The following is a 21255-nucleotide window of genomic DNA, read 5'->3' as shown; positions in this document are numbered from 1 at the left end:
TTTCAAACAATAATTTATAAATTATGGGATATAATTTATAGTCATAAAAATAAATTCCATTGCTGATAATTTACTTTTTCAAAAATTATATCTCAAAAACAAAGTAATTAAATTTTAATTTTTAAATGTTAAAACATTATAAATTTTTGTCTTTTTCTCTACAAACATTTTAAAATGTTTGAACAAAACTATTCAAAATTTTAATTTTGGATGGCAAAATAAAAAATAGTTGTTTCAAAAATTAATAAAATTTTTTAAACGGGGCTCAGAGATGCCAACTGCTCCAGATACGCAAAATAATAATAGTAAAAAAAAAAAAAAACAGTAAACAACTGCAAAATAAATGTTGCAAATATTTGATTATATAAGCCTACGAATTATTTAAAAATAGTGGTGGATAAAAATTTACTAAATTGAATTTATTAAACCAAGAATCACAATTGATAAACTACCACTTTAAAATACATATTTGCTGCCTGGAGCAAGTTGGCATCTCTGTGGGCTGCCTAAATCCTTATGAACTTATTAATGTTTGGGCTATTTAATTTTCTTACTTTTTTCAGTTTACTGGCTGAAATGAAAATAAAATTATAGCACTATTTTAATATGTACATTTAAACGCGCACTTTTAATAACTATCCAAATAAATAAAGATAATATCACTGGTAAATATAAACAATATATGAAATAAACAAAATCATTAAAAAAAATTATAAATAAAACTAAAAGACATTTGCAATACATAGATTGGAAAATACCAATTCATATAAGTTCATTGAGCAAAAACTAAAATCTCAACTTGAAAAAAAGCTCTTCAAGAATAATACTGAAAAAACTTATAGAACATCAATACAATAAAATCAGAAAAATAGGTTATGGTCCACACAAATATAAAAACATTTTTGTGACAAGATATTTAAATCTATCACATCAATAGCCGTTTTTTCACTAATTTGAATGATGGCAAAAGTAAATTTTCACATTAATATTGAATTTGTATGCAAAATATAGTAAAAGCCTGAATATTTAGAATTTCAGTAATAATATAACAAGAAAGGTGAAGTAACTGGAATATTTGGTAGTTAATAAAAAATATATATTTCTTATATTAATTCTTTTTACTTGTAAAATCAATTAGAACGTTTGAAAAATATATTTTCTTTCAGAAAAAAAAGTTGGATTTTCCAAAATTAATTCAATCAGAACTTTTGTTACATTTTATTAAAAAACTTTTTTTTTCAATTGTTCTTTTTTAAAAATAAAAACACAGAATTTTTGAAATTCAAATTTTCTTTCTTTTTAAAAAGGTTACTGCTGCTGCCACAGTCATCACAGTTTCATAAAATTTTCACGGAGCAATTTTCATTTCCAATTCCTATAATTCTAAAACTTTTAAATTAAGCAATACACTTTTCACATTTTACACTTCGAACATCTCTAGAGAAATGTTTAAGGAACATTCCAGTATTAAAAAGGTATTGATGCAGCTATTAGTTTTTTTTCCTTTGTTATTTTATGTTGAAGATTTTTATAGGCAGCAATTATGATAAACATTTGTTTTTTATTAGCATTATTACCTTAATAATAAGGTTTGTCAATTTTTCCTAAAATTAATTGCACAGGAATTTTGCCTTTCCAAAATTTGCTAATTTTGACGCATTCCAGCAAACTGAGCAGCAACTGTTTAAAACCTGCATTTAATTACATTAATACAATGTAAAATTTTATCAAAGAAATTATATGCTTAAAATAAAGAATTTTAACCAATTTTTCTGATTTTTTAATAAAAAAAAAGCTTAATGAATAAAAAGTTTAATTTAAACTTTCATAGAATAATAAACATAACCATCAGGTGCTTCATCATACGAATGTTCAAAACTATCATTCACACCTGGTTTGGGTGGGCTTGCACCTTCTGGCCTTCCTCTCTCTTGCATTAAGAGAGAAGAACAAGAAGATATTGATAAATGATCACCATTTAAAGAATTAATATGTTCATCACTATCAAAAGAAGACTGTGAGGAACAATCACTGGAAAGACTTTGACTAACATACACATGAGGGGAATGTCTGAATTTCACATTTTTCTCAAGCTCAGAATCACTTGTAAGGTCATCACATGGCCAGGACATGTGGTTTTTTGTCCCACTGTAGGTGTAAAATGGAGGGTTGTTTTGCTTCTGCATTAAATGCAGAATTTGTGCCGTGGAACCAAACTGAGGACGCGTTCCCCTATTAGGGGTATATTGGAAAGTATGATTTTTATTTTTTGGTAAGTATCTTTTTCGGATACGTTCAACCCTTTCTGTGTTTTGATTCACAAATTGTTCTAACTCATCACAGTGTTGGTTATTTATTTGGCTTAAACTGCTTTGGGAATCTGAAGAGTCACTTTCATCACAAAAAACTTCTTTCTCTGCAGAAGAGTGTTCTTCAAACTGTAATTTGCTCTCATTTTGGTAATTTAGTCTATTCTGGAAGTTCTTCTCAAAAGAATTCAGAAGTATTTTCCACTCACGAACATCTTTAGGGATTTCTACTGATGTAAGAGATTTATCCCAAAAATCAATGTTGCTACCAACACAGCCTTTTCTAGGACTATTTGAGCAATGCAGAATGGAACTTTCACACATAGACTGTAACACTTCCATATCTGTCAGCGATAAACTACGACAGTCTTTAGGTGGAGGTGGTTCAGCCATTGAATCAAGTGAGCATTGTTCTAAACAAGTTGATAACTGGGAAGACTCAATATCAACTTCATCTGTAACAGAGAACCGATGATCAACATCATTGCTTTCAGATGAATGACTCTCCTCATCATTGCAATCTAATCCACAACTTAGCCTGGTTTCAAGTTCAGAGCTCAGGCTATTAATACTTTCACAGATTGTATGTGTATTAACAGATATACTAGAGCTTACATTATCTGCTTTTAAGGACAATGTAGTTTTGCATTCCCTTTCTTTCAAAGATTGATACTTTAACAGACTTTCTTGAATGTGGCGCTCATTTCTTTCACATTCTTCAGTGGTCATCATTATCATGGTGCCTTCTGACGAAAGGTCTGAATCACTATCAGTTTCTTGCACAGAATTTAAAGGACTTATATCAAGTTCAGCTAAAATGTTGTCAGAATGAGCCTTGACAATGTTATCTAAACTAAGTTCTTGTAATGGAGGAGATAAACCTATTCTGGCATTTTTCTCAGTTGAACAATTAATTGGACTGTTTTTAATACTCTCAGTTTTGTTGCTTTTTTCTAAAATATGAAGTGTATTGTGCAATGAAGGAAGACATAAACTTTTTTGGTCAATAAATGCAATGATTTTATCATGTTCCAATATGTTTTTAACACTCAATTCTGATAATCCTTTGACATCACCGTTCACTTCAACATCAAATGTTGATTCATGTTCCCCTTCCTCGCTAACAAAACTGTCCAATTCTAATTCCTTTAAGGCACTCTCATCTTCATGTTCAGTAACTTTGTGTACAACGAATTCCAAGCCTTCATCAGCAGGGGACTCAAACACAAAACATTCTGGTTCTATGTCTTCATTTTGGATTTCTAGTTCATTATCATCTTCAGGTAAAATACCATCATAAACCACTTTATGAACTAAAAAATCAGATACTTTGCAATCCTCATAAGAGGAATCTAAAAAAGGTACATCATAGGATTTATCAACTATACTAATTTCAACCCACTTCATTTTTGCAACTTCATTTTCAAAATTTGATATTTTACTCGGATCATCGATGTAAAGCTTTACTGTATCAGAAAAAGAAACCTTTTTTAAGCTCGTGCTTGATGAATTAGATTTTTTAAGAACAGATTTTGCAGTAATTTCCATCATGCATATTGTAAAATATATGCCACTAAAATAACTGTTTCAATCAATACAATCATATTTCATTTAGCAAACATCTTCATATATTTTAACAAAAAATGGCCTTTTTCCCATTTCATAATTTCATTTCCATAAAGCAATATGTATAACTCATTGTATCAGATAAACCAAATAACTCTTTATATTTGTCAGTGATACAAAAATTATTTTCAGTCTTTTAAAGCTGGAAACCTATAATAAATTTAAAAATCATTAGCCAAGATAAATAAAATTTTCAAAGATGTATAAGATAAAAAATATGGATGATGTTTTTTACAGCAGAAGAGAAGGATACACTCACATTCTTTAATACATTAATCTGCTTTGAAGTGTGACCATACATTGTTTGCTAATTATGTAATACTGTTATCAGTATAAATAAAACCTAAAAACTATTTCCACACAAACTTATGAATACACTTACTGAAATAGAATAGCACATACACAAAAAAGTACACAGATCAGCTAAATCAAGAATTTCAAAACAGCAGCTTCTATTCAAATATGAATACCAAATTTATTTTGGTCAAAATTAATATACAAATAATTTTAAAAAGCATTTTAGCATTTTTAATTTATGAGAATCAAATAAAGGAATAAACATTTGACATTTTACAAGACAATTGAATTCTTTTAATACACTTGTGACAATATCAACAAAATCATCTGTTTGAAAGTATTCGTTCTGAGTATACAGAACAATAAGCTAAAAAGGGTTTTAAATATAAATAAAACATGATTATTCAATCATGTTCATTTATATTTACTTTATTCAAAACACCATCCATTGTCAACAAAAGAAAATTGTAATTTACATGACTGCCAACTTTCTATGATTTGCGAAAAAATTTCATCTAGCAAAGTTTATTTTTTATTGTATGATTTTTTTTATTTAATGACTTTAATTTAAAAATATTTAATTTTCTACACAACTTCATTTGAATGACTACATTATTCATAAAATACACCAATATATTCAAATTCTCAAGTGGCAAAGCTTTTAATCCTTTCACAAAACTATCCAAAATTATGAAAGATTCAATTATTAATTTCTCAATACTCTATAAAGTAATTTGCAAAAACCGTAGTAGTTGGCAGCCTCGAATTTATAATAAGTAGGTACACAACTTACCTCAAGTATATTTTCAAATGTAAGTTCTACAAGCTTAAATCACAAGCAGTACCTAAAAATGATTGTAATGTTAGTTAAAATTAAATTTAGTTATATTTTAAAATAAAACAACAAAAGCTCATTTCAGCTTGGAAACAAAAATTAAATAAATCTATTAGAGGGATTTAGAAATTAATTTTCACATCCGCTCAGGTTCAGGTTTCTAGTCTAAAATAACAGAGCATGTCCTTCGACGTGGATATATCAAAATTAAGCATTCTCAGTTACTTCAAAACAAACTTTTGTGAACAAGTAGAGATATGAAATAGTTTTTCTAAATCTCTCCACTATTATCTTATAAATTCACTACAATTTACTAAAGACTTTAATATTTCATAATTTTACAATCAGTTATTAAAAAATTGAAGAACTCAGTGTAAGAAAGTATTTTTAAAAGACCTTTTTGCTAATAGAAGCTTAAGAATACTAAATAATGAGAAGCTGACTTATAATAAAACATTGGTTCATTTTGAAAAGTTTTATATAATGTTCTGGCATAATATAAATATATATATTCATATATAACAATTCTATAAATGTACGAAACATATTTTAAACCTAAGTTTTTAGATTTTTCAAAGTGCCAATCAATAGCTTCTTCCATCAAGTTCTTCAATCAGTATTTAAAATATTTAAAAAAAAAAAAAAAAACATATATAAGTATAATAAACATAGATCAAGGAAATTTATTTTCTAAAGTCTACATATTTTATCCAAGTTACAAATTTAAAAAAAAAATGAGAAGGAATTTAAAAAATGTTTGCTTTTAATTTTTCCTCCCCTTTGAAATGTCGTATTGAGATAAAAACATGGCAAAAAAAATGATAACATAGTTACCAGGGTTGGCAGGTTTTTGACATGTGACAGTTTTTGACAGTTTAAACCAGGGTTTAAACCGTCACGTCAAAAACCTCACTGTCAAAAATGTCAAAAACCTATATTCATATGTGAAATTTAATTAATACATAAAATTTATATATTTTTTATAAAGGATAGTGTTTCTAAATATGTTCTAGAAAAAATAAATTTAAAATTTTGAAGAAACACTTATATTTTGAATAGTAACCAAAATCTTGTACTTTTGAAAACTCACATCTTTTGTAATATTATGTATTCATTTTCATGTGTTATTGAAAATCTGCAGTGATATTATTAAGAAATTTATTTATAACCAAATTTAGTGTATAGTATAGATTATACTAAAAATTAGACATTTTTAAAGATAAACATTAGCAGTTTTGTACATTAGACATCTTCTTTTAAAGAAAAATCTTTTTAATATTCTTTTAAATCTTCTTAATAATCTTTTTAACATAAGACAATACAAATTTAAGTGCTTTCTGTTAAATACACAGAGTAGTTAGTGTCGATTTACAGTATATTCAGCCTATTCATTTACTATGCTGAAAATTTAGTTTATCCAAATACTTGTGAATTTCATTTTGCTGAATACTATATAGTTTTGTTGAATATCTAAATATTCAGCTGTTGAATAATTACTTCTTGCTTTCAAGATATGCATTATTTGTATTCTTAATACAAGTGGAGAAAAAAAAATTAAGAGATAAAAATTGTTTTAAAATGATAAGTGTAATAATTATAAATAAATATAATAAACAATATGAATTATATTTATCATTATTCACAAATATAACTACTTTTAAATTCAAATTAACATACTGGATAATAAAGATATTCGGTATAACATTAAAATTTTTTTTCATACACTTGTATCAAGTTTGTATTTATACAACATAACTTGTAAGTTCCTTATAAATATTAGTTATATGTTCCTTATATGTCAAAAATGCATAGTAATAAACTTTTAATTTTCTTAAGTATAAAAAAAAATTTTTTTTTTTTAAATATAAATATTTAAACAATTTTTGTGCAAAATTTTTCTGCACATGCATTTGAATATAAATTTCTGAGATTTTAAATCTGTTATTTTACCTTAATTTTAATTAAAAAATATTTTAAAACCTGCTGATTACCTATAGTATAATTAAATTTCAATATAATGCATGGCAACTGTTGGTAGTTTTGAAGTTTATATATTTTCTTGGCAAACTTCAGTTTTTGACGTTTTTGACGGTTTAAACCAGTATTATACCCTTGTCATGTCAAAAACCACTTTTTGATGTCAAAAACCCAACCCTGATAGTTACTCATTAAGATTTATTTATTTTAGATTCAGTAAAGAAACTAAAGAAAAATTTAATGTTATATTTTTTATACAGCATTCCTGTACAACAATCGTCAATAATTAAAAAAAAAAAGGAATTTATCTTAAAAGATAAATTCAATATAGACTGATAACACAGTAAATTCAAATAAGACCAATGATTTACAAACTATAAATCGTCATAAGTAATGTTGAACTTATCAGACCTTATAGAAGTTTTAAGATAAACTCGTGCATATTTTAAAAGAAAGATTTAATATAGATGTCAAAAAAGATAACATATTTTACTCATTTCATAGTAATGTTATATTTTTTTGGAAAATAGTCACAGAAAGTAAAAAACCTGCTGCGAATAAGAAGGTAGCATCCAAATAATCAAAGAAATCCGCATGAGAAAAATCCAAAGCGTCAAAATTGTATGCACAAAGTTTCAAATGTATTTTTATATTTTAACGATGTGCTTTAAGGACATAAGTAAACATAACAATAAGGATTATCTGTGTAAGTAACTTATTTTGAAAAAAAAAGGAAAGAAATGAAATTAAAAGTTTCCAAGGAGAAGTACTCAACACCACTGTGCAATTAAAGAAAAAATGACAAAAGTGCTTCACAATTGATTTTGAGAAAAGTGGCTTCATTAATATTTTTATTATATTCTATGGCTAATGCTATGAGTGATAATAAAGACTTTAAAAAAACTGATAAAATAAAATTTAATTTTGGAAACTTTTTTTTTTCAATAAATAGCTCATCAAGTATAAAAAAAAATGTCAATTTTGAATTTTTCGTTGCGTACGTTGATTTTTGATTGCATGGTAGAATAATAAAAAGTATTACTATAAAAGAACACTTGAAAAACGTTGGACTGTAGAACTGTGCTTAGTAATTATTTTTTCAGATGTCTTAGAAAATTTTTATGACTAATGACTAATTTTCTTAAACAGCATTAAATTTTTAATACAAAATCATAATAAATATGAATGGACATAAATACGAAACAAAGACAATGGAAAAAATAAAATTTAAAAAAACACAAAATGAAAAAATTATGAAAGTCAATGTTTTTATTTCATTAAAAAAAAGGCTGATCTCACATTCCTTGATACTCCCACCCTACTCTAGCCTCAAACTGTCAAAATTTCAAGATGTAGATGGTACATTACATATGTAGATGGTACTAAACTGACTTTCTACATATTTGTATGGCCAATATTAAAAGTCAAACACACACACATCAATAATACTACTGCACTGTCACGACAATAAACATTGTTATGTCTTCATAATTGGTTGTTTTGGTTTTAAATCATGATTAGTTATTACCCAAATTATGTTCGACAAATTATCTTAATCTTTTAGTCATAAGTAATTGTATAAGTGTCTTAAGAAGGCATAACTATCACCGCTTGGGAGGAAAATAGCTTTTCAATGATTAGTAGTATATACTCATGTATGCACTTAATAATAACAAAATATGTTTTTGTATTTATATTTATATGTTTGGTCTGCATACAGTATCTCATCCGTTTATTAATAAACCATCCTTTTACTCACTAAATAGAAAGCACAATTGCAGCTGCAACTTAGCTGGTTGATCTATTCAACTACTAAAATTTATATAAGACCTTAGGAAATCTAAACATAAATAGCAAAAATTTTCATTAAACACATATTTTTCAGAAAATATTGATTACAATGTTTATTAACAACACTGAAAATTTTTAGTGGAAATTGATAAAATTTTACCATTAATGGCTGTTAAAATTATTTGTATAGGGCTAAATAGAGGGAATCATACTAATGTACACAAACAATGCCGACAAAATTACGAAATTCAAATATAGGTTGACTATTCATTACAGTACCTGGAGTGACTAAATAATTGTGCAATAACAATACCTACGCAATGAAGTGGGTTTTATTATTAAGCAGTATTCTCTGCCTCTGTTGAAAATCCTTGGGGAAAATGTTAATATCAGTACATAAATACGTAGGCAAGAAAAATTATAAAGATAAGAAGAAATGGAAATAAATCATCGAAGTGTAAACATTCCTAACATTTCAAACATTCATTGTTTGTTGCCACGCCTCTTTAAATTTGATAACTTCTAAAACTCTGCAATCAGCTGTTCATTGAAGAAGATTCAATCGAAGCATTAAAATTATTTAAAAACAAAAAATAGTTCAATTGTTTTATATTTTCGTGTGAAGATTTGGCTTTCAAAGGGTATTAACTAAAAAAATCAGTAAAAATTGAATATTTATATTTCTTTTGGCAATGGTAAAACTGTGGATCATCAATGACACAAAAAGAAAAAGCAGAAGGTTTTTGATTGGATCATTAAAAACGTTTGTTTGTTTCTTAACAAATTGTGGAATAATAAATAAGTCATAATAAATAAGTCAAATAAATAATTTACTACAAGATCATTACAGATCTTTGAATAAATTTAAGGCATACGCGTTTTATGTCAAAGTGATTTTACATATTTAAGTAAGTAGTTTCTTGTTTTAACCATTTATTAAGCTGGTATGCATTTATACTTATTGTACAACCGAAAAAAAAAGTCACTGTGTTGCTTTTAATCTAAATAGAATTAAGTTTTTAGTATTTGTAACAAAATTTTCCTCTTTTTCTAAAAGGTATTTAAATTCTTTGTCATTTTTTTATTTCTAATTTATAGTCAAAAAGTATTTTAGCTATGTGTGCTGAATATATTTTAATTTATAATTTTAGAAATCAATATTAATGTAAGAACAGAGTAGTTAATTTTACTTTTTTAAGAGGCTTTGTTAAGTAACAGAAGTGTCTCATGGGCTTCATAGCAATAGGTTTGTCAGTTACTATATCTCAGTAATGTAAATAAATCCTGCCCTCTTTGCCCAAAAGGCCACCAACATCAGGCTTCTGCTGAATATATTTTAAGCTGCTTGGGACTTCTTCGGGAAGAAATTTACTCTTCTTCTCCCCTTGTTTCTGATTTCTTACTCGTCAACGGATTTATGGATCTAGTCTGACGCTGTCAGACCTTTGGAGATAAGTAACAACAACCAAAGCCTGACTATGGCAGAAGCATTAGGGGCAATTGCCCCGGGCCCCTAATTAGAAAGTTTATTTTACATTTCCTTCTTTAATGAACTTTTTTAAAACAAAATATCAGTACAATGTAAAATCCGTCAGTTTTATGTTAACTTCTTCATTAATCTATCGTATGAACACAAAAATCTATATTTCGTAAATCCATGGCTTTCTAGCTCGGAATTCAGCTAAATGTTCACAATTACGATGTATAAATTTGGCCAATCAAAGCTTGTATTTTTACATATCGCAAAATGCGATATGTTTACAAAAATACGGGCTTCTAATTTGCTTAATTGAACCATCGTAATTGCAAACATTTTGCTGAATTCCATCCTAATGTCAGCAAGGATATAATTTTTCGCAGATACATCCCAAAGTTAACAATCTGCATTCAGTATGATGGACATGGAATTGTCAATCAATAAAATGGACGGAACGATATTGGGAACGACCATTGGAGGGGAGAGGGGTTTTATAGCTATTTTAGGTTCTAGTCAATTTTCTTGTTATGAGGTGAATCTATAATGAGGTGAAAAATTTAAATACATCCTTAAAGTTCGATTCTTCATTACTGAAAAAGGGAAGCAGAGGGGGGCCCCCAAAGAAGTTTTTGCTCCGAGCTCCTGTTAAGCTAAATCGGGCCCTGACAACAACAGTAATGTGAATAGTAACTACTACTTATTTAAACAGGAAAAGTGATAACAGAAGTATGAGCAAGTATTATAATGGATAAAATTTCCGTATTTGCTCCTGTCTTAGTAAATTCGTCAAATTTTAGCTATTTTAGAACTTTATTTTTTTTAAATAATAATTTTATTGCTTTGTAGGTGTCAAGAATGAATAATGGTGAAAGTCAACCGATGGAGGTTGAACCTCCTCAAAATGATGTTACAACTCCATTAACTGATTCAATAAACATGGAAATCATAGAGAAAGAGGTTTTATCTTCAAATATTGATTCTACAGTAAAAAAAGATAAAACTGAAGATGTTAAAGAGAAGCATGAAGAGTTAAATAAGAATGCTATTTTAGCAGTTTTGCAATTTCTAAAAAAACATAATCTTCAGGTAAATTATTAATTTCTACTATTTTCTAGGAATTTTGCTTTGAGTGTTATTAATTTTAGTTTTAATTTATGTGATTTTTGTCATATTTCATTAGATAATTTTGATTAAAAAAATCCCTATTCGAAATAAGAATTCTGTTCACAAATTTTCAACTTAGTAAAAAGACAAATTGTTTATTCTGTTGCAGATTATGACTAAAAAATTTAAAGAAGTTCATTTAACATTAAGGCAACCGGCAAAAAATATCTTTCATAAAACCAATGTCTTGTAAAGTATTTGTTATTAAGATAACATTTGGTATTACAACCTCTACCATTCAAACAAAGACAAATGTCATAGTTTGAAGCTGCTCTCTTTTACAAAATAAAATTTTTATTCTTAATTGATAAAACTCAATTAAATTTTTATAAATGCTATAAAATAATTTAAATAGTAAGAAAAAATTTTCTGGGATGTTTTTATATTTATTGCAATTTTTCAAAATAAAATTATAAAGATAGTAAATGAATCACCTTTTAAAACATAGGAATATCAAGCAGAATTTTGCAGAGGCTAGAGAATAGATATATCAAAAATTTTGGCATATCTTTTTATTAAATGAATTCTTCTCAATGCAAATATTTATACATATATATTTGGGAATGCTTAATGTTTTAAGACTTATGTTTAAAGTGATCTAGGGTATTAAAAGAATAAAAAATCAGACACCTACTATATAATGATCAAGATTGGGAAATTTCCCTGGTGACCATTGGGCAGTAGAAGCAATTTTTTTAGTAGCTTCTCTTTTTTTTTCTAGTGGCTACTTTTGTTGCATAATCAAAAACATGTACTAGATAATGAATTAGCTTTTAAATTGTTATTAAAACCTGAAAGTTATCATTTTAAATAAAAGTTAATATAATAGCTAATTATCGCATTAACATTAAACGTATACAACCCCTCAAGTAGCACTAAACAACAAGTAAGCTTTTAAATTGCTATTTAAGCCTAAAAATTATCATTTTAAATAAATGTTAATAAAATAATAACTACTAATTATTAACGTTAATTATATTATGAAGTGTTAGCTGAAAATTATTTGTTTTTAGGTAACAGAATGTTTTTTGATTACTTAATATTTTTATTTACAACTTCACTCGTGCATTACTTATTAACTAAGAGAAAACAATAAATCTTCTTTTAAATTGTTTTAAATTTGGCCGGTTGCACCTGGCAGTGTCAAATTAACACAATCTCACAGCATTAGTTGCTTCAAATCCTTTTATTTGAACTTAGTGTTATTTGCAATTAAAAGTCAATAGCTTCTTTGGACATTCTCAAAGATCTGTCATCCAAGTGCTAAAACTGCTCTAAACCCATTCATCTTTAGCATTGCTAAGTTGGGACAGTACTATGATGAACAATTCAAAATTTACTTATTTTTATATAGTACACAAAATAGAAGTATGATTTCTGCGAACTTCCCTCATTTCACTGCTTTTGCTTATTTTTGTTTTTCACAAACTTCCTCTCATTCCCTCCTACTTAAACATATTTTATGGAGCAACTTATTTAAAATCTATCTTTATTGCTTTTTTTTTAATTATTAATTTGTAAATTTTATGAATCATCTTATCTAAAATCTATCTTTATCGTTTTTTTTTTTAATTATTAATTTGTAAATTTAAGTAAGAAATTATGTACATAATTTGCTCTTAATGGAAATGGATTTACTATGCAGTTTTATATTGTCCTATAAATTTTTTTAATTGTGTTTGATGTTTGTTTCTTCAAATATGTTTTATTTATTTCTAAAATAATGTTGTGGTGGTGGACATATTTTCTAAACAATCCACCGATATAATAAAAAATGCAGAATTCAAGGTAACAATACATTTAACAATCTAAATACATTTAACAATCAATTATATTTAGCTATGTAGTCCTAATCCAATGTCATAACAATAAAAGTGTGATTTTTAACACTAAAAGAAATCTTTTCATTTTGTATTTAAATAAAAAAAATTATAAAAGCCACATGACTAGAAAAAAATTATAAAGGTTATGTTTAGTAAAACAGTAATTTGAATTGAAAAAAAACGAAAGAAAGAAATATACCATATTCTTAAAACAGATCAGAAATTTTAAAATTATTTATTTTTAGGGTAGGAATAATATAAATAACATTTTATTTTTAGTTGCCATGTAACAAACAGTGACTGCTAATCATGATCTCAAATGCTATATTGCAATGTATTGAAAATAACTTTATAAAGGACATTAAAATAGGATTGTATTTATAAGATATTAAATTAGACTTGACATATATTGACTGATTATATTAGAACGGTTACTGTGCTAAAGAGGAGGAAGGCGGTGGTGTCCAAGTGGAACTGGGAAGTGGTAAACTTCTGGAAAGTTGACCTGCTAGCTACCACAGGCAATAAATTAGCTAATAATATAAGAAGTAATTAATAAAAATAATTTATATATGTTCCTCTTAAAGTTTTCTCTTAGTTGTTCATATTATTATATAAAGCAATGAATTCTTATCAATTGTATCTGTAATCCCAAATCAAAATATTGATGACAATTAATTATTTGAAATTGATTTAGAAGCTTTTTTGTTCAGTTGGCTCTTCTAAAAACAACTTACTACGGCAAATCTATTAACTGAATTATTTTGTCTTTCGTTCTATTTTTTCAAAAATGTAGCTGTTAAACTTTTTTTAACTTTTATTTTTTTACTGTAATACCTAAACCAATTATCAATAAAACAAAGTTTTGTTGATTTTTAATTAAATTTTTTTACAGGAAACTGAGGCCATTTTAAGAAAAGAAACTAAGATAACTGATGATGATAAAGCCTCAGAGTCAGCACAAAGTGAATCTGATGTGAGCAGTGTTTTGTCTACGTACAAAAGGTATACATTTATTTGCTTTTCCTTTTTTAAAAAAGCTATCGTTTGTTTTTTGAGACAACTTTTTACACTTCAATTCTCTTATGTAAATCCTTTATTGTTTTTAATCTTGGATAATTATACCTAAATAAAATTTCTGTATAGTGGGACCCCAATTTTAGGTTATCCATTTCGTATGTTATCCTACTTCCTACATCATTTTCTGCTGGCACACGGAAATTGCCTGTACTGATAATGTTAAAGTAATTGGATTTTATGTAACCCTTTTTAAGAAAATCCCACTTTATTCATTTTTCTAACAGATCAAAATCATTTTTTTACTACAAAGATTGCACAAACCTTTTTTTTTTTTTTTTTAAAGAGACATTTATTAACTATTTATAGCTTTTCTGACATTCTTTCTATTCTATCTTGTTTAGTTAGCCGAAGTTATTGTCCTTTTGTCTGTGAGAGGGGATTTCCCAATTGAGTTAAAATCAAAAGGTTGGTGGGGTGGACAGAACACAGTAAGAATGGTTAAAGGTATGGGAGCTTAGATTCTAAAATTTGCGAGTGGAATTTTCTTATCCAATTAAATCTTTCAATTATCCAATTATTTAAAAAACATAACTCTAGGCAAATGGTTAGGTTATAATTTCTTTTTCTTGATTCTGGTGACCTTCAAGATGCTTCTAAATCAAAAATAAATATTTGGAAGCTCTCAATTTGATTTCTGCCTCACCTCATTGGCAACTAAAATGCAGTACAATTAGGTTTAATAAAGTTTCATGAGGTAAACTGCTTCTCAGTATCCAATAAGAACATTGGCCCTTCGGAGAAAAAATTGCGTGTCAGAAAATCTTTGGAAGTCGATGACATGTATATCGACTGCTGCACCAAACCTGGTTGGTAGGGCACTGGTCCCATTTACAAGTGTTCGTGGCTTTGATCCCAGCCGGCCTCAGACTCCCCGTGTAGTAAATGATGACTGATGCACGTTAAATCTGTAGAGTCACAAAGTCTTCCATGTTCCCATAACAAATCAATACCTCTGGGGGTACTGATCCAGGAGTTTCCTTGTCTTCTGGATTGGTTCAAAATTACAATTCTACAGAGTTGAACATTAGTAGTCGTAAACCCAAAAATTGGGTCGGCTGTTCAACGGTTATAAAATAAAATAAAATTCCTTCCATATCCAATTTAATGTCTGCTCCCGATGATAGTGATGAAAACGAGTAAGATGTGCAAAACATATCAAAGGATATACCCTCAACTGATCAAGAGTTTCAAAGCATAAAAATTGTGGAGCATTTGCGAATGTAAACCATAAAAAGAATTCGCAATAATTTTGATAAGAAAATGTAGTAAATAATATTGCAGATTTATCTGCTTCTATACATACTTATACTCTTTTAGTGAAGGGGATCCAGACATTTATGAAGACACTTATATAAGTTTGAAGAAATTCATTGAAACATCTTTGGATACATACAGGGTAAATAATCTATCATTTATGCATGTAATATATCTAGGCATGTTGAGAATTGTAGCCAATATTTTATTTTAAATTAAATAAAAGTAAGATTTTCCTTAACATAACATCCAATCAGAAGATTCTTAAAATTTGTGTTATTTATTAATTTGGAGAACAGCATTTTTTGCATCACATTCTGTCTTAAACATCCTTATTATTAATTTTATTTAAAAATAAAAATATTTTGAATGTTCACAAAATCTGAAGTTGATTCTTCAATTCTGAGAAAATTGTTCTATGGATAATTATTTTGAAGACAATCCTAAGTAACAAGCAAAAGAAATTGTAATCTTATGCTCTTCTGATTTGTTTGTTTGCTTTTTTACTTTTTGCCTTTTTACTTGAGCATGTATTGTTTTATAAGTTTGGTGCAGTTTTGCTGCTTCAAGCTCTTAAAACTTATATTTTTTTGTACTTAATCTTGTATTTAATTTTTTTTGTAGTGATTTTAATCATTTTTTAATCAATTTCAGTTTTACGTAATTTGAATATATGATTTATTCAGTTTAAGGGCAGTATACGTATAATTCATGCCTTGTTTTATTTTTAGCATGAATTGTCTATGATACTTTATCCAGTTTTTGTTCATATGTATTTAGAACTTGTCTACAATGAGCACGAATCTCAAGGTAAGCTATTATGTATAGATATTAGCTAAAAATCTGTCTATTTTTTAATATCTTAGAGAATAAGTAACATTTGAAAGATTCACCCACTATTGATACCTGATTTTTTGATAAAAAATATTTTGCCTTTTGAGTTTTTAGCCTTTTGTTCTTATATTATTGATTGCTGTGTGTATTTTACATGTACAAACGCAAATTTTAAACTAATCTATTTGAATAACTAAAAGGTTTGGATTTTCAATCCAAACATATTTTTATATTTTTTATAATGCTAGTTAATATCATGCGGACATATAGCAGTTATTTTATGATAAAGAAACTCTATTAATAATATTACATTATCAAATTGTCCTGTAATGAATTCGGGGTTCTTACCATTATTTAATTTTTTAGCAAATGCCATAACAAACCTTGCTGGGTAAAATTTTGTAATTTCACAATTATAGATTGGTCCCTTTAATTCTTTTAAAAGAATAATCGATTCCAATTACTGATGCAGTAATCAGATAGAACAATGAAATGGTGAGTTGAAGGATCATTCACTTATTACTATGGTATAAAATGTTAAGCAGCATTTTGCTGTATTTTCATTTCGAGATTATTGAAACTGTAGATTGAAACCATTTGAATAAGGAAGTTTGCATTTGATTGGAAACTTTTCTTAAATACTTGTATGAGGTGATATTAACTAATTTGGTTAATTAAATATGATGAGATGTTAACTTTTAATGCAACAGTGCTGTAAAAAATTACAATATATTAATCTCGATTACAAATAGTTCAGTGTACCATTAATGAAGTTATGTGGGATATTTGTAAATGTTAAAACTTTTTTTTATAAACAAAATAATCCTGAAAATCAGAATAATATATTTTATTATTTATCGGGATAAAATTTATCTTTAATATACTTATAGAGAATTGTTTTTTAGTTTATTTACATTTTTCAAAAGGGGTCTGGTATATGTATACTGTTTCAAAATTTGCCCTAAATTTGTTAAAAGAATTTCTGACTTTTTCTTTACCCTTTACAAGGCAACTTCCTAACAAATTATCTTTCAATTAATTCGTAACTTAAAATTTATACTGGAGAGGGGGGGTGGAGTTTCAAATGCTGATCTTTTTCCTTCAAAATATCAATTTGCATAGTAATGTCAAGATTAGCAGCTTTTATAGTGAGTAGAAATAATTCTCTCATAATTGGCTGGTAGTTTGATATTTTGGATTAAAAAAAATTGCATTTGAAAATTAGTTTACTGTTAGTTTAATTGTAGTTGAGGAGAATTGAACAGGAAAGTTTTCAATCTTGATATAGTTTCTTTTAAATCTAATTTTTTTTCTTTTACGTTTTCATTTCCATTTTTTATGTAAAATAATGTAATAATATGAATATATTTTTCAATGATGTCGCGAAGTTATAATTTATTTTTAAGGTCCAATTTTATGTTATGTGTTTTGAACTACCTTTTTGTGAGTGCTAATTTTTTTTAATTATCCGTCTTCAGAAATATTATTTCATCAGTTATTTTATTTAACACAAGTTAAAACATCAGTTGACACTCATTAAGATTGCAAATGTTTATTCAATAATCATTATTTAGTGTTTATTTTCTGTAAGTTTTATTAAATTATTCCTAATTTTTTTACTGGTAGATAGTAACTAATAATTACTTTTTAAATCTCTATTTTCATTTCAGCTCTATATTTTATGGACAGATTTGGACCTGAACAAGAAGAATATTATTTAGAAGATGTAAAAAAACTATCGTGTTTGACTAAAAAGGATCACATGAAGGGGAACGAATTCATGGATAATTTTAGGTGAATACATAATCTATACCTAATATATATTTTTTTAATTAAAACATTTCTTATAATTTATATTTCCTGATATCAATTTAATTAAAAATATAAGATAAGACATTACTGAAGAGATTATTCTAAATTTAAACTTATACTCAAAGCGTAGCATATTTATGGTTCGATGTAGATATCATTGCTATTAAATTTCTTTTCAATACTTAATATTATCAATGACTAACCCATATTTCTTTTTATTTGAATTATTACATATTCTATAAATTTCCCAATAATTATTTAATTATAAACATACAAATTTGTTAACATTACTGAAAAGATAATTCTAGATTCCAACTTGTATTCTTAGCTCAACATATCAGAAGTCGATGTCAAAACTATGAAATTTTTTTATTCTGAGTAAAGTTACCTTGTTTAATAGTTGTTCTGTTCACAATTGTGTGTATCTTTTCTTTTTATTATAATCACAGTTGTAGAACTAGTGTGACACAACAGTGTGTGTTATCATTTCATTTTGGGTTTGTAGACAAAAATAAACCAAACATTAAGTAAAAAAAAAAGAAAGAAAAATTATAGAAATTTTTTATTTTATTGAAAGGGATGTTTCTTGTATTAATAGTAGTGTTCTCCCTGAACATTCTTAGAAGCACGGCTGCCCTCCTTGCCCTTTGATCCCAATAAATGTGCTCTCTTTGCGCCCTCTTTTGTAAAAATAAGCCACCATTCCCTAAAAAAGCAACCTTTTTATTCATGCCCATTTTGGAAGAAATTAATTCACTGTTTAAATAATAATTACACACTGGTAAAATTATCTGTGTTTATAGGTTTAATTCTGATTGTTATTAAAAATATTTACTTTGTTAAGATTATTCTCAACTGGTTAAATTTTTATAAGTATCTCTTTTCGGGGTGGGGTAGGAGTATATTAATTAATTTTATAAGTTATTTTAAATTTATTTTTTAAATACGTACCTCTTTTTTTTTTTTTTTTTTTTAAATGCACCTATTAGTGTTTATGTTCCCATAATTTTAAGTTTAAATTATAGTAAAAAGCTTTCAATTTGTTTATCAATTAATCATTTTTTTAAAAATTTACTTTAATTAATTCTTATAAACTTCAAATTCTTCTCTTATTTTGATAGTGAGTGAGAGTCTCATCATTTTGATAATGAGAGTGTTAGTTTGATAATGAGTTTGAAATTTGCACATAAAATATTATAAGAGGGTTATTTAAAAAGTGTTGAGGATAAAATTCAGTTATTACATAATATTATGCATTTTGATAAATTTTTACGATGTTAAGTGAGTGCCCTTTCAAAATTTCATCTGTAGTTTCAAAATATTGTTACGTGGATGAATTTGAAACCGCAAAATTACTGGTTTAAGAGGAAAAATAACTACATTTTTATATTAAGAATGTAATAAATCAGAATTAAAAAATTATATCGGTAATAAAGTTTTTTTTTAGCCATTCATTAACATGTAATCCTCAGACCTCCTGAGGTGGTTTTTGAGGAATGGTAAATTAATAAATTAAGTGTAGCTACATGGTTTATAGTTGTATTTGTGTTAATTGTTTCAGATCAGGACAATTCACTGTAAGGATGTCCAGAGATACTTACAATTTTCTGAAAAGACATCTTCAGGATAAGAAACACAATGTTTTACAAAATATAATTCAAGAACATTTGTATCTTGATGGTGAGTGCATAATACATAGATACACTTATAACCTAAGCTCAAACATTAAGTTTATAACTGTATATTAAACTATTTATACTTATTTGACAACAAGTAATATTATAATTATAATTAATTTATTTAAGAACAAAACATTTATAGTAAGAAAATTTTTTGGTGTATCTGCCTAAATCTGCCTTAAGCCATAACACTGTTTTAATTGTCTTAATGATATATTAGAACTTTTGTAAGTATTTATTTTTAAAAAAATATTTAAAATATCAATTCAAAAATATGCAAATAATAAACCACTAGACTTTGCTAAAGTAAACTTGAAGTGAATTAAGTCTATGGTGTGCTTGCACTCACCATAGACTTAACTCAATGCAATTTTGAAAAATAGAAGAAAAAAAATTTATTCAGGATTTTAAAATTTCTGTGGTTTTATTATGTTTTTTGAATTAGCATATTTATACAAAAGATAAAGTTTTATGATTAGTAAAAACTAGAATTTTTATGCGTTTTTTAAAATTTGTAATTTATATTTTTTAATTCTAAAAGTTCTCTAAAATGTATATTATAATTCTATTAAACTCTGTCTAGTTTAACTGATAATGTTTAAGTAATAATTTTTACAATGCCACATTCTAGACCAGGGATGGGGAAACTACGGCCCGCGGGGCAACTGTGGCCCGCCGGAAGGTTTTATCCGGCCCGCGGGTAGAATTTTAATTTGCCGATCAGTGGCAAATATAAACAATATGCATCCATTTTCTTGTCAACTATTTAAAATTATTTCTATTTTTCCTCGTTTAACAAAGTACTAATGACCTTTTTATTTTCTCTATTTTTGTTCTACAAAACATAAATTGATGGAAATAGTTAGCACAGACAGCGTCAATTGGTAAAATGTTGCAAGCAGAAGTTCTTTATAGAATAGCATTAGATTGGCTCTAACTAGCGTTTGTCTTTCTCGAGGAATCTAATATAGGTAAATTGTACTTCACATTTGGCAGACTGCGCATTTTAAGATCCAACGAGCGGACAATCTAACAATCATCTGAAGCAGTTGTTTCTAAATATGCCAAAGTTTTACAAATCATTACCAAAAGCTAGTTTCCAAAATTTAATATTTCATGCCCAGAAAATCAGCTCTATGTTTGCTTAATCTTATATATGTGAACAAGAGTTTTCAACTTTGAACCTTAGAAAGAATCATTTCAGAAGTGGACTAACAGAAAAGCATTTAGCCTTGTTCCGTAAAATAGGCACATCTCGCTTCGAACCTTAATATAAGGAACTTTTAAAAACGAAATC

General features: G+C 27.0%; 2 protein-coding genes across 5 annotated transcripts in view; one reads left to right on the top strand and one right to left on the bottom strand.

The window, feature by feature from the left end:
* Positions 1 to 1766: 1766 nt before the first annotated feature.
* Positions 1767 to 9343, bottom strand: LOC107449953 (uncharacterized). 4 transcript variants are annotated; one of them, XM_016065641.3, is made up of 3 exons: positions 9153 to 9343; positions 5026 to 5077; positions 1767 to 4085 (listed from the first exon to the last, which is right to left on the bottom strand). In XM_016065641.3, the coding sequence occupies exon 3, from the start codon at positions 3858 to 3860 to the stop codon at positions 1818 to 1820; it is 2043 nt and encodes a 680-aa protein (XP_015921127.2). In that variant the 5' UTR covers positions 3861 to 4085; positions 5026 to 5077; positions 9153 to 9343; the 3' UTR covers positions 1767 to 1817. The 4 variants fall into 4 exon arrangements, with proteins under 4 accessions (XP_015921127.2, XP_071041223.1, XP_042903546.1 ...); XM_071185122.1 differs by having other exon boundaries at positions 9115 to 9207; XM_043047612.2 differs by lacking the exon at positions 5026 to 5077 and having other exon boundaries at positions 9153 to 9320.
* LOC107438428 (TATA-box binding protein associated factor 5) overlaps positions 9326 to 21255 on the top strand; it is a 39164-nt gene continuing 27234 nt past the window's right edge. Inside the window, exons 1-7 of the mRNA XM_043047611.2 lie at positions 9326 to 9743; positions 11159 to 11398; positions 14195 to 14304; positions 15697 to 15775; positions 16365 to 16443; positions 18138 to 18261; positions 19841 to 19959. Of these exons, the coding sequence (XP_042903545.1) occupies positions 11168 to 11398; positions 14195 to 14304; positions 15697 to 15775; positions 16365 to 16443; positions 18138 to 18261; positions 19841 to 19959 (742 nt within the window). The 5' untranslated portion in view covers positions 9326 to 9743; positions 11159 to 11167. The remainder of the gene's footprint in view (positions 9744 to 11158; positions 11399 to 14194; positions 14305 to 15696; positions 15776 to 16364; positions 16444 to 18137; positions 18262 to 19840; positions 19960 to 21255) is intronic.

This window comes from Parasteatoda tepidariorum, chromosome 9 (assembly GCF_043381705.1).
Source record: "Parasteatoda tepidariorum isolate YZ-2023 chromosome 9, CAS_Ptep_4.0, whole genome shotgun sequence".
In the NCBI taxonomy this organism is placed as follows: Eukaryota; Metazoa; Arthropoda; class Arachnida; order Araneae; family Theridiidae; genus Parasteatoda; species Parasteatoda tepidariorum.
The sequence above is the reverse complement of the archived record's forward strand: the minus strand, read 5'-3'. Positions and strand labels throughout refer to the sequence as shown.

What these genes read in the sequence shown, in the direction of transcription:
- LOC107449953 (XM_016065641.3), bottom strand. Translation starts at nt 3,860, where the DNA reads ATGATGGAAATTACTGCAAAATCTGTTCTTAAAAAATCTAATTCATCA.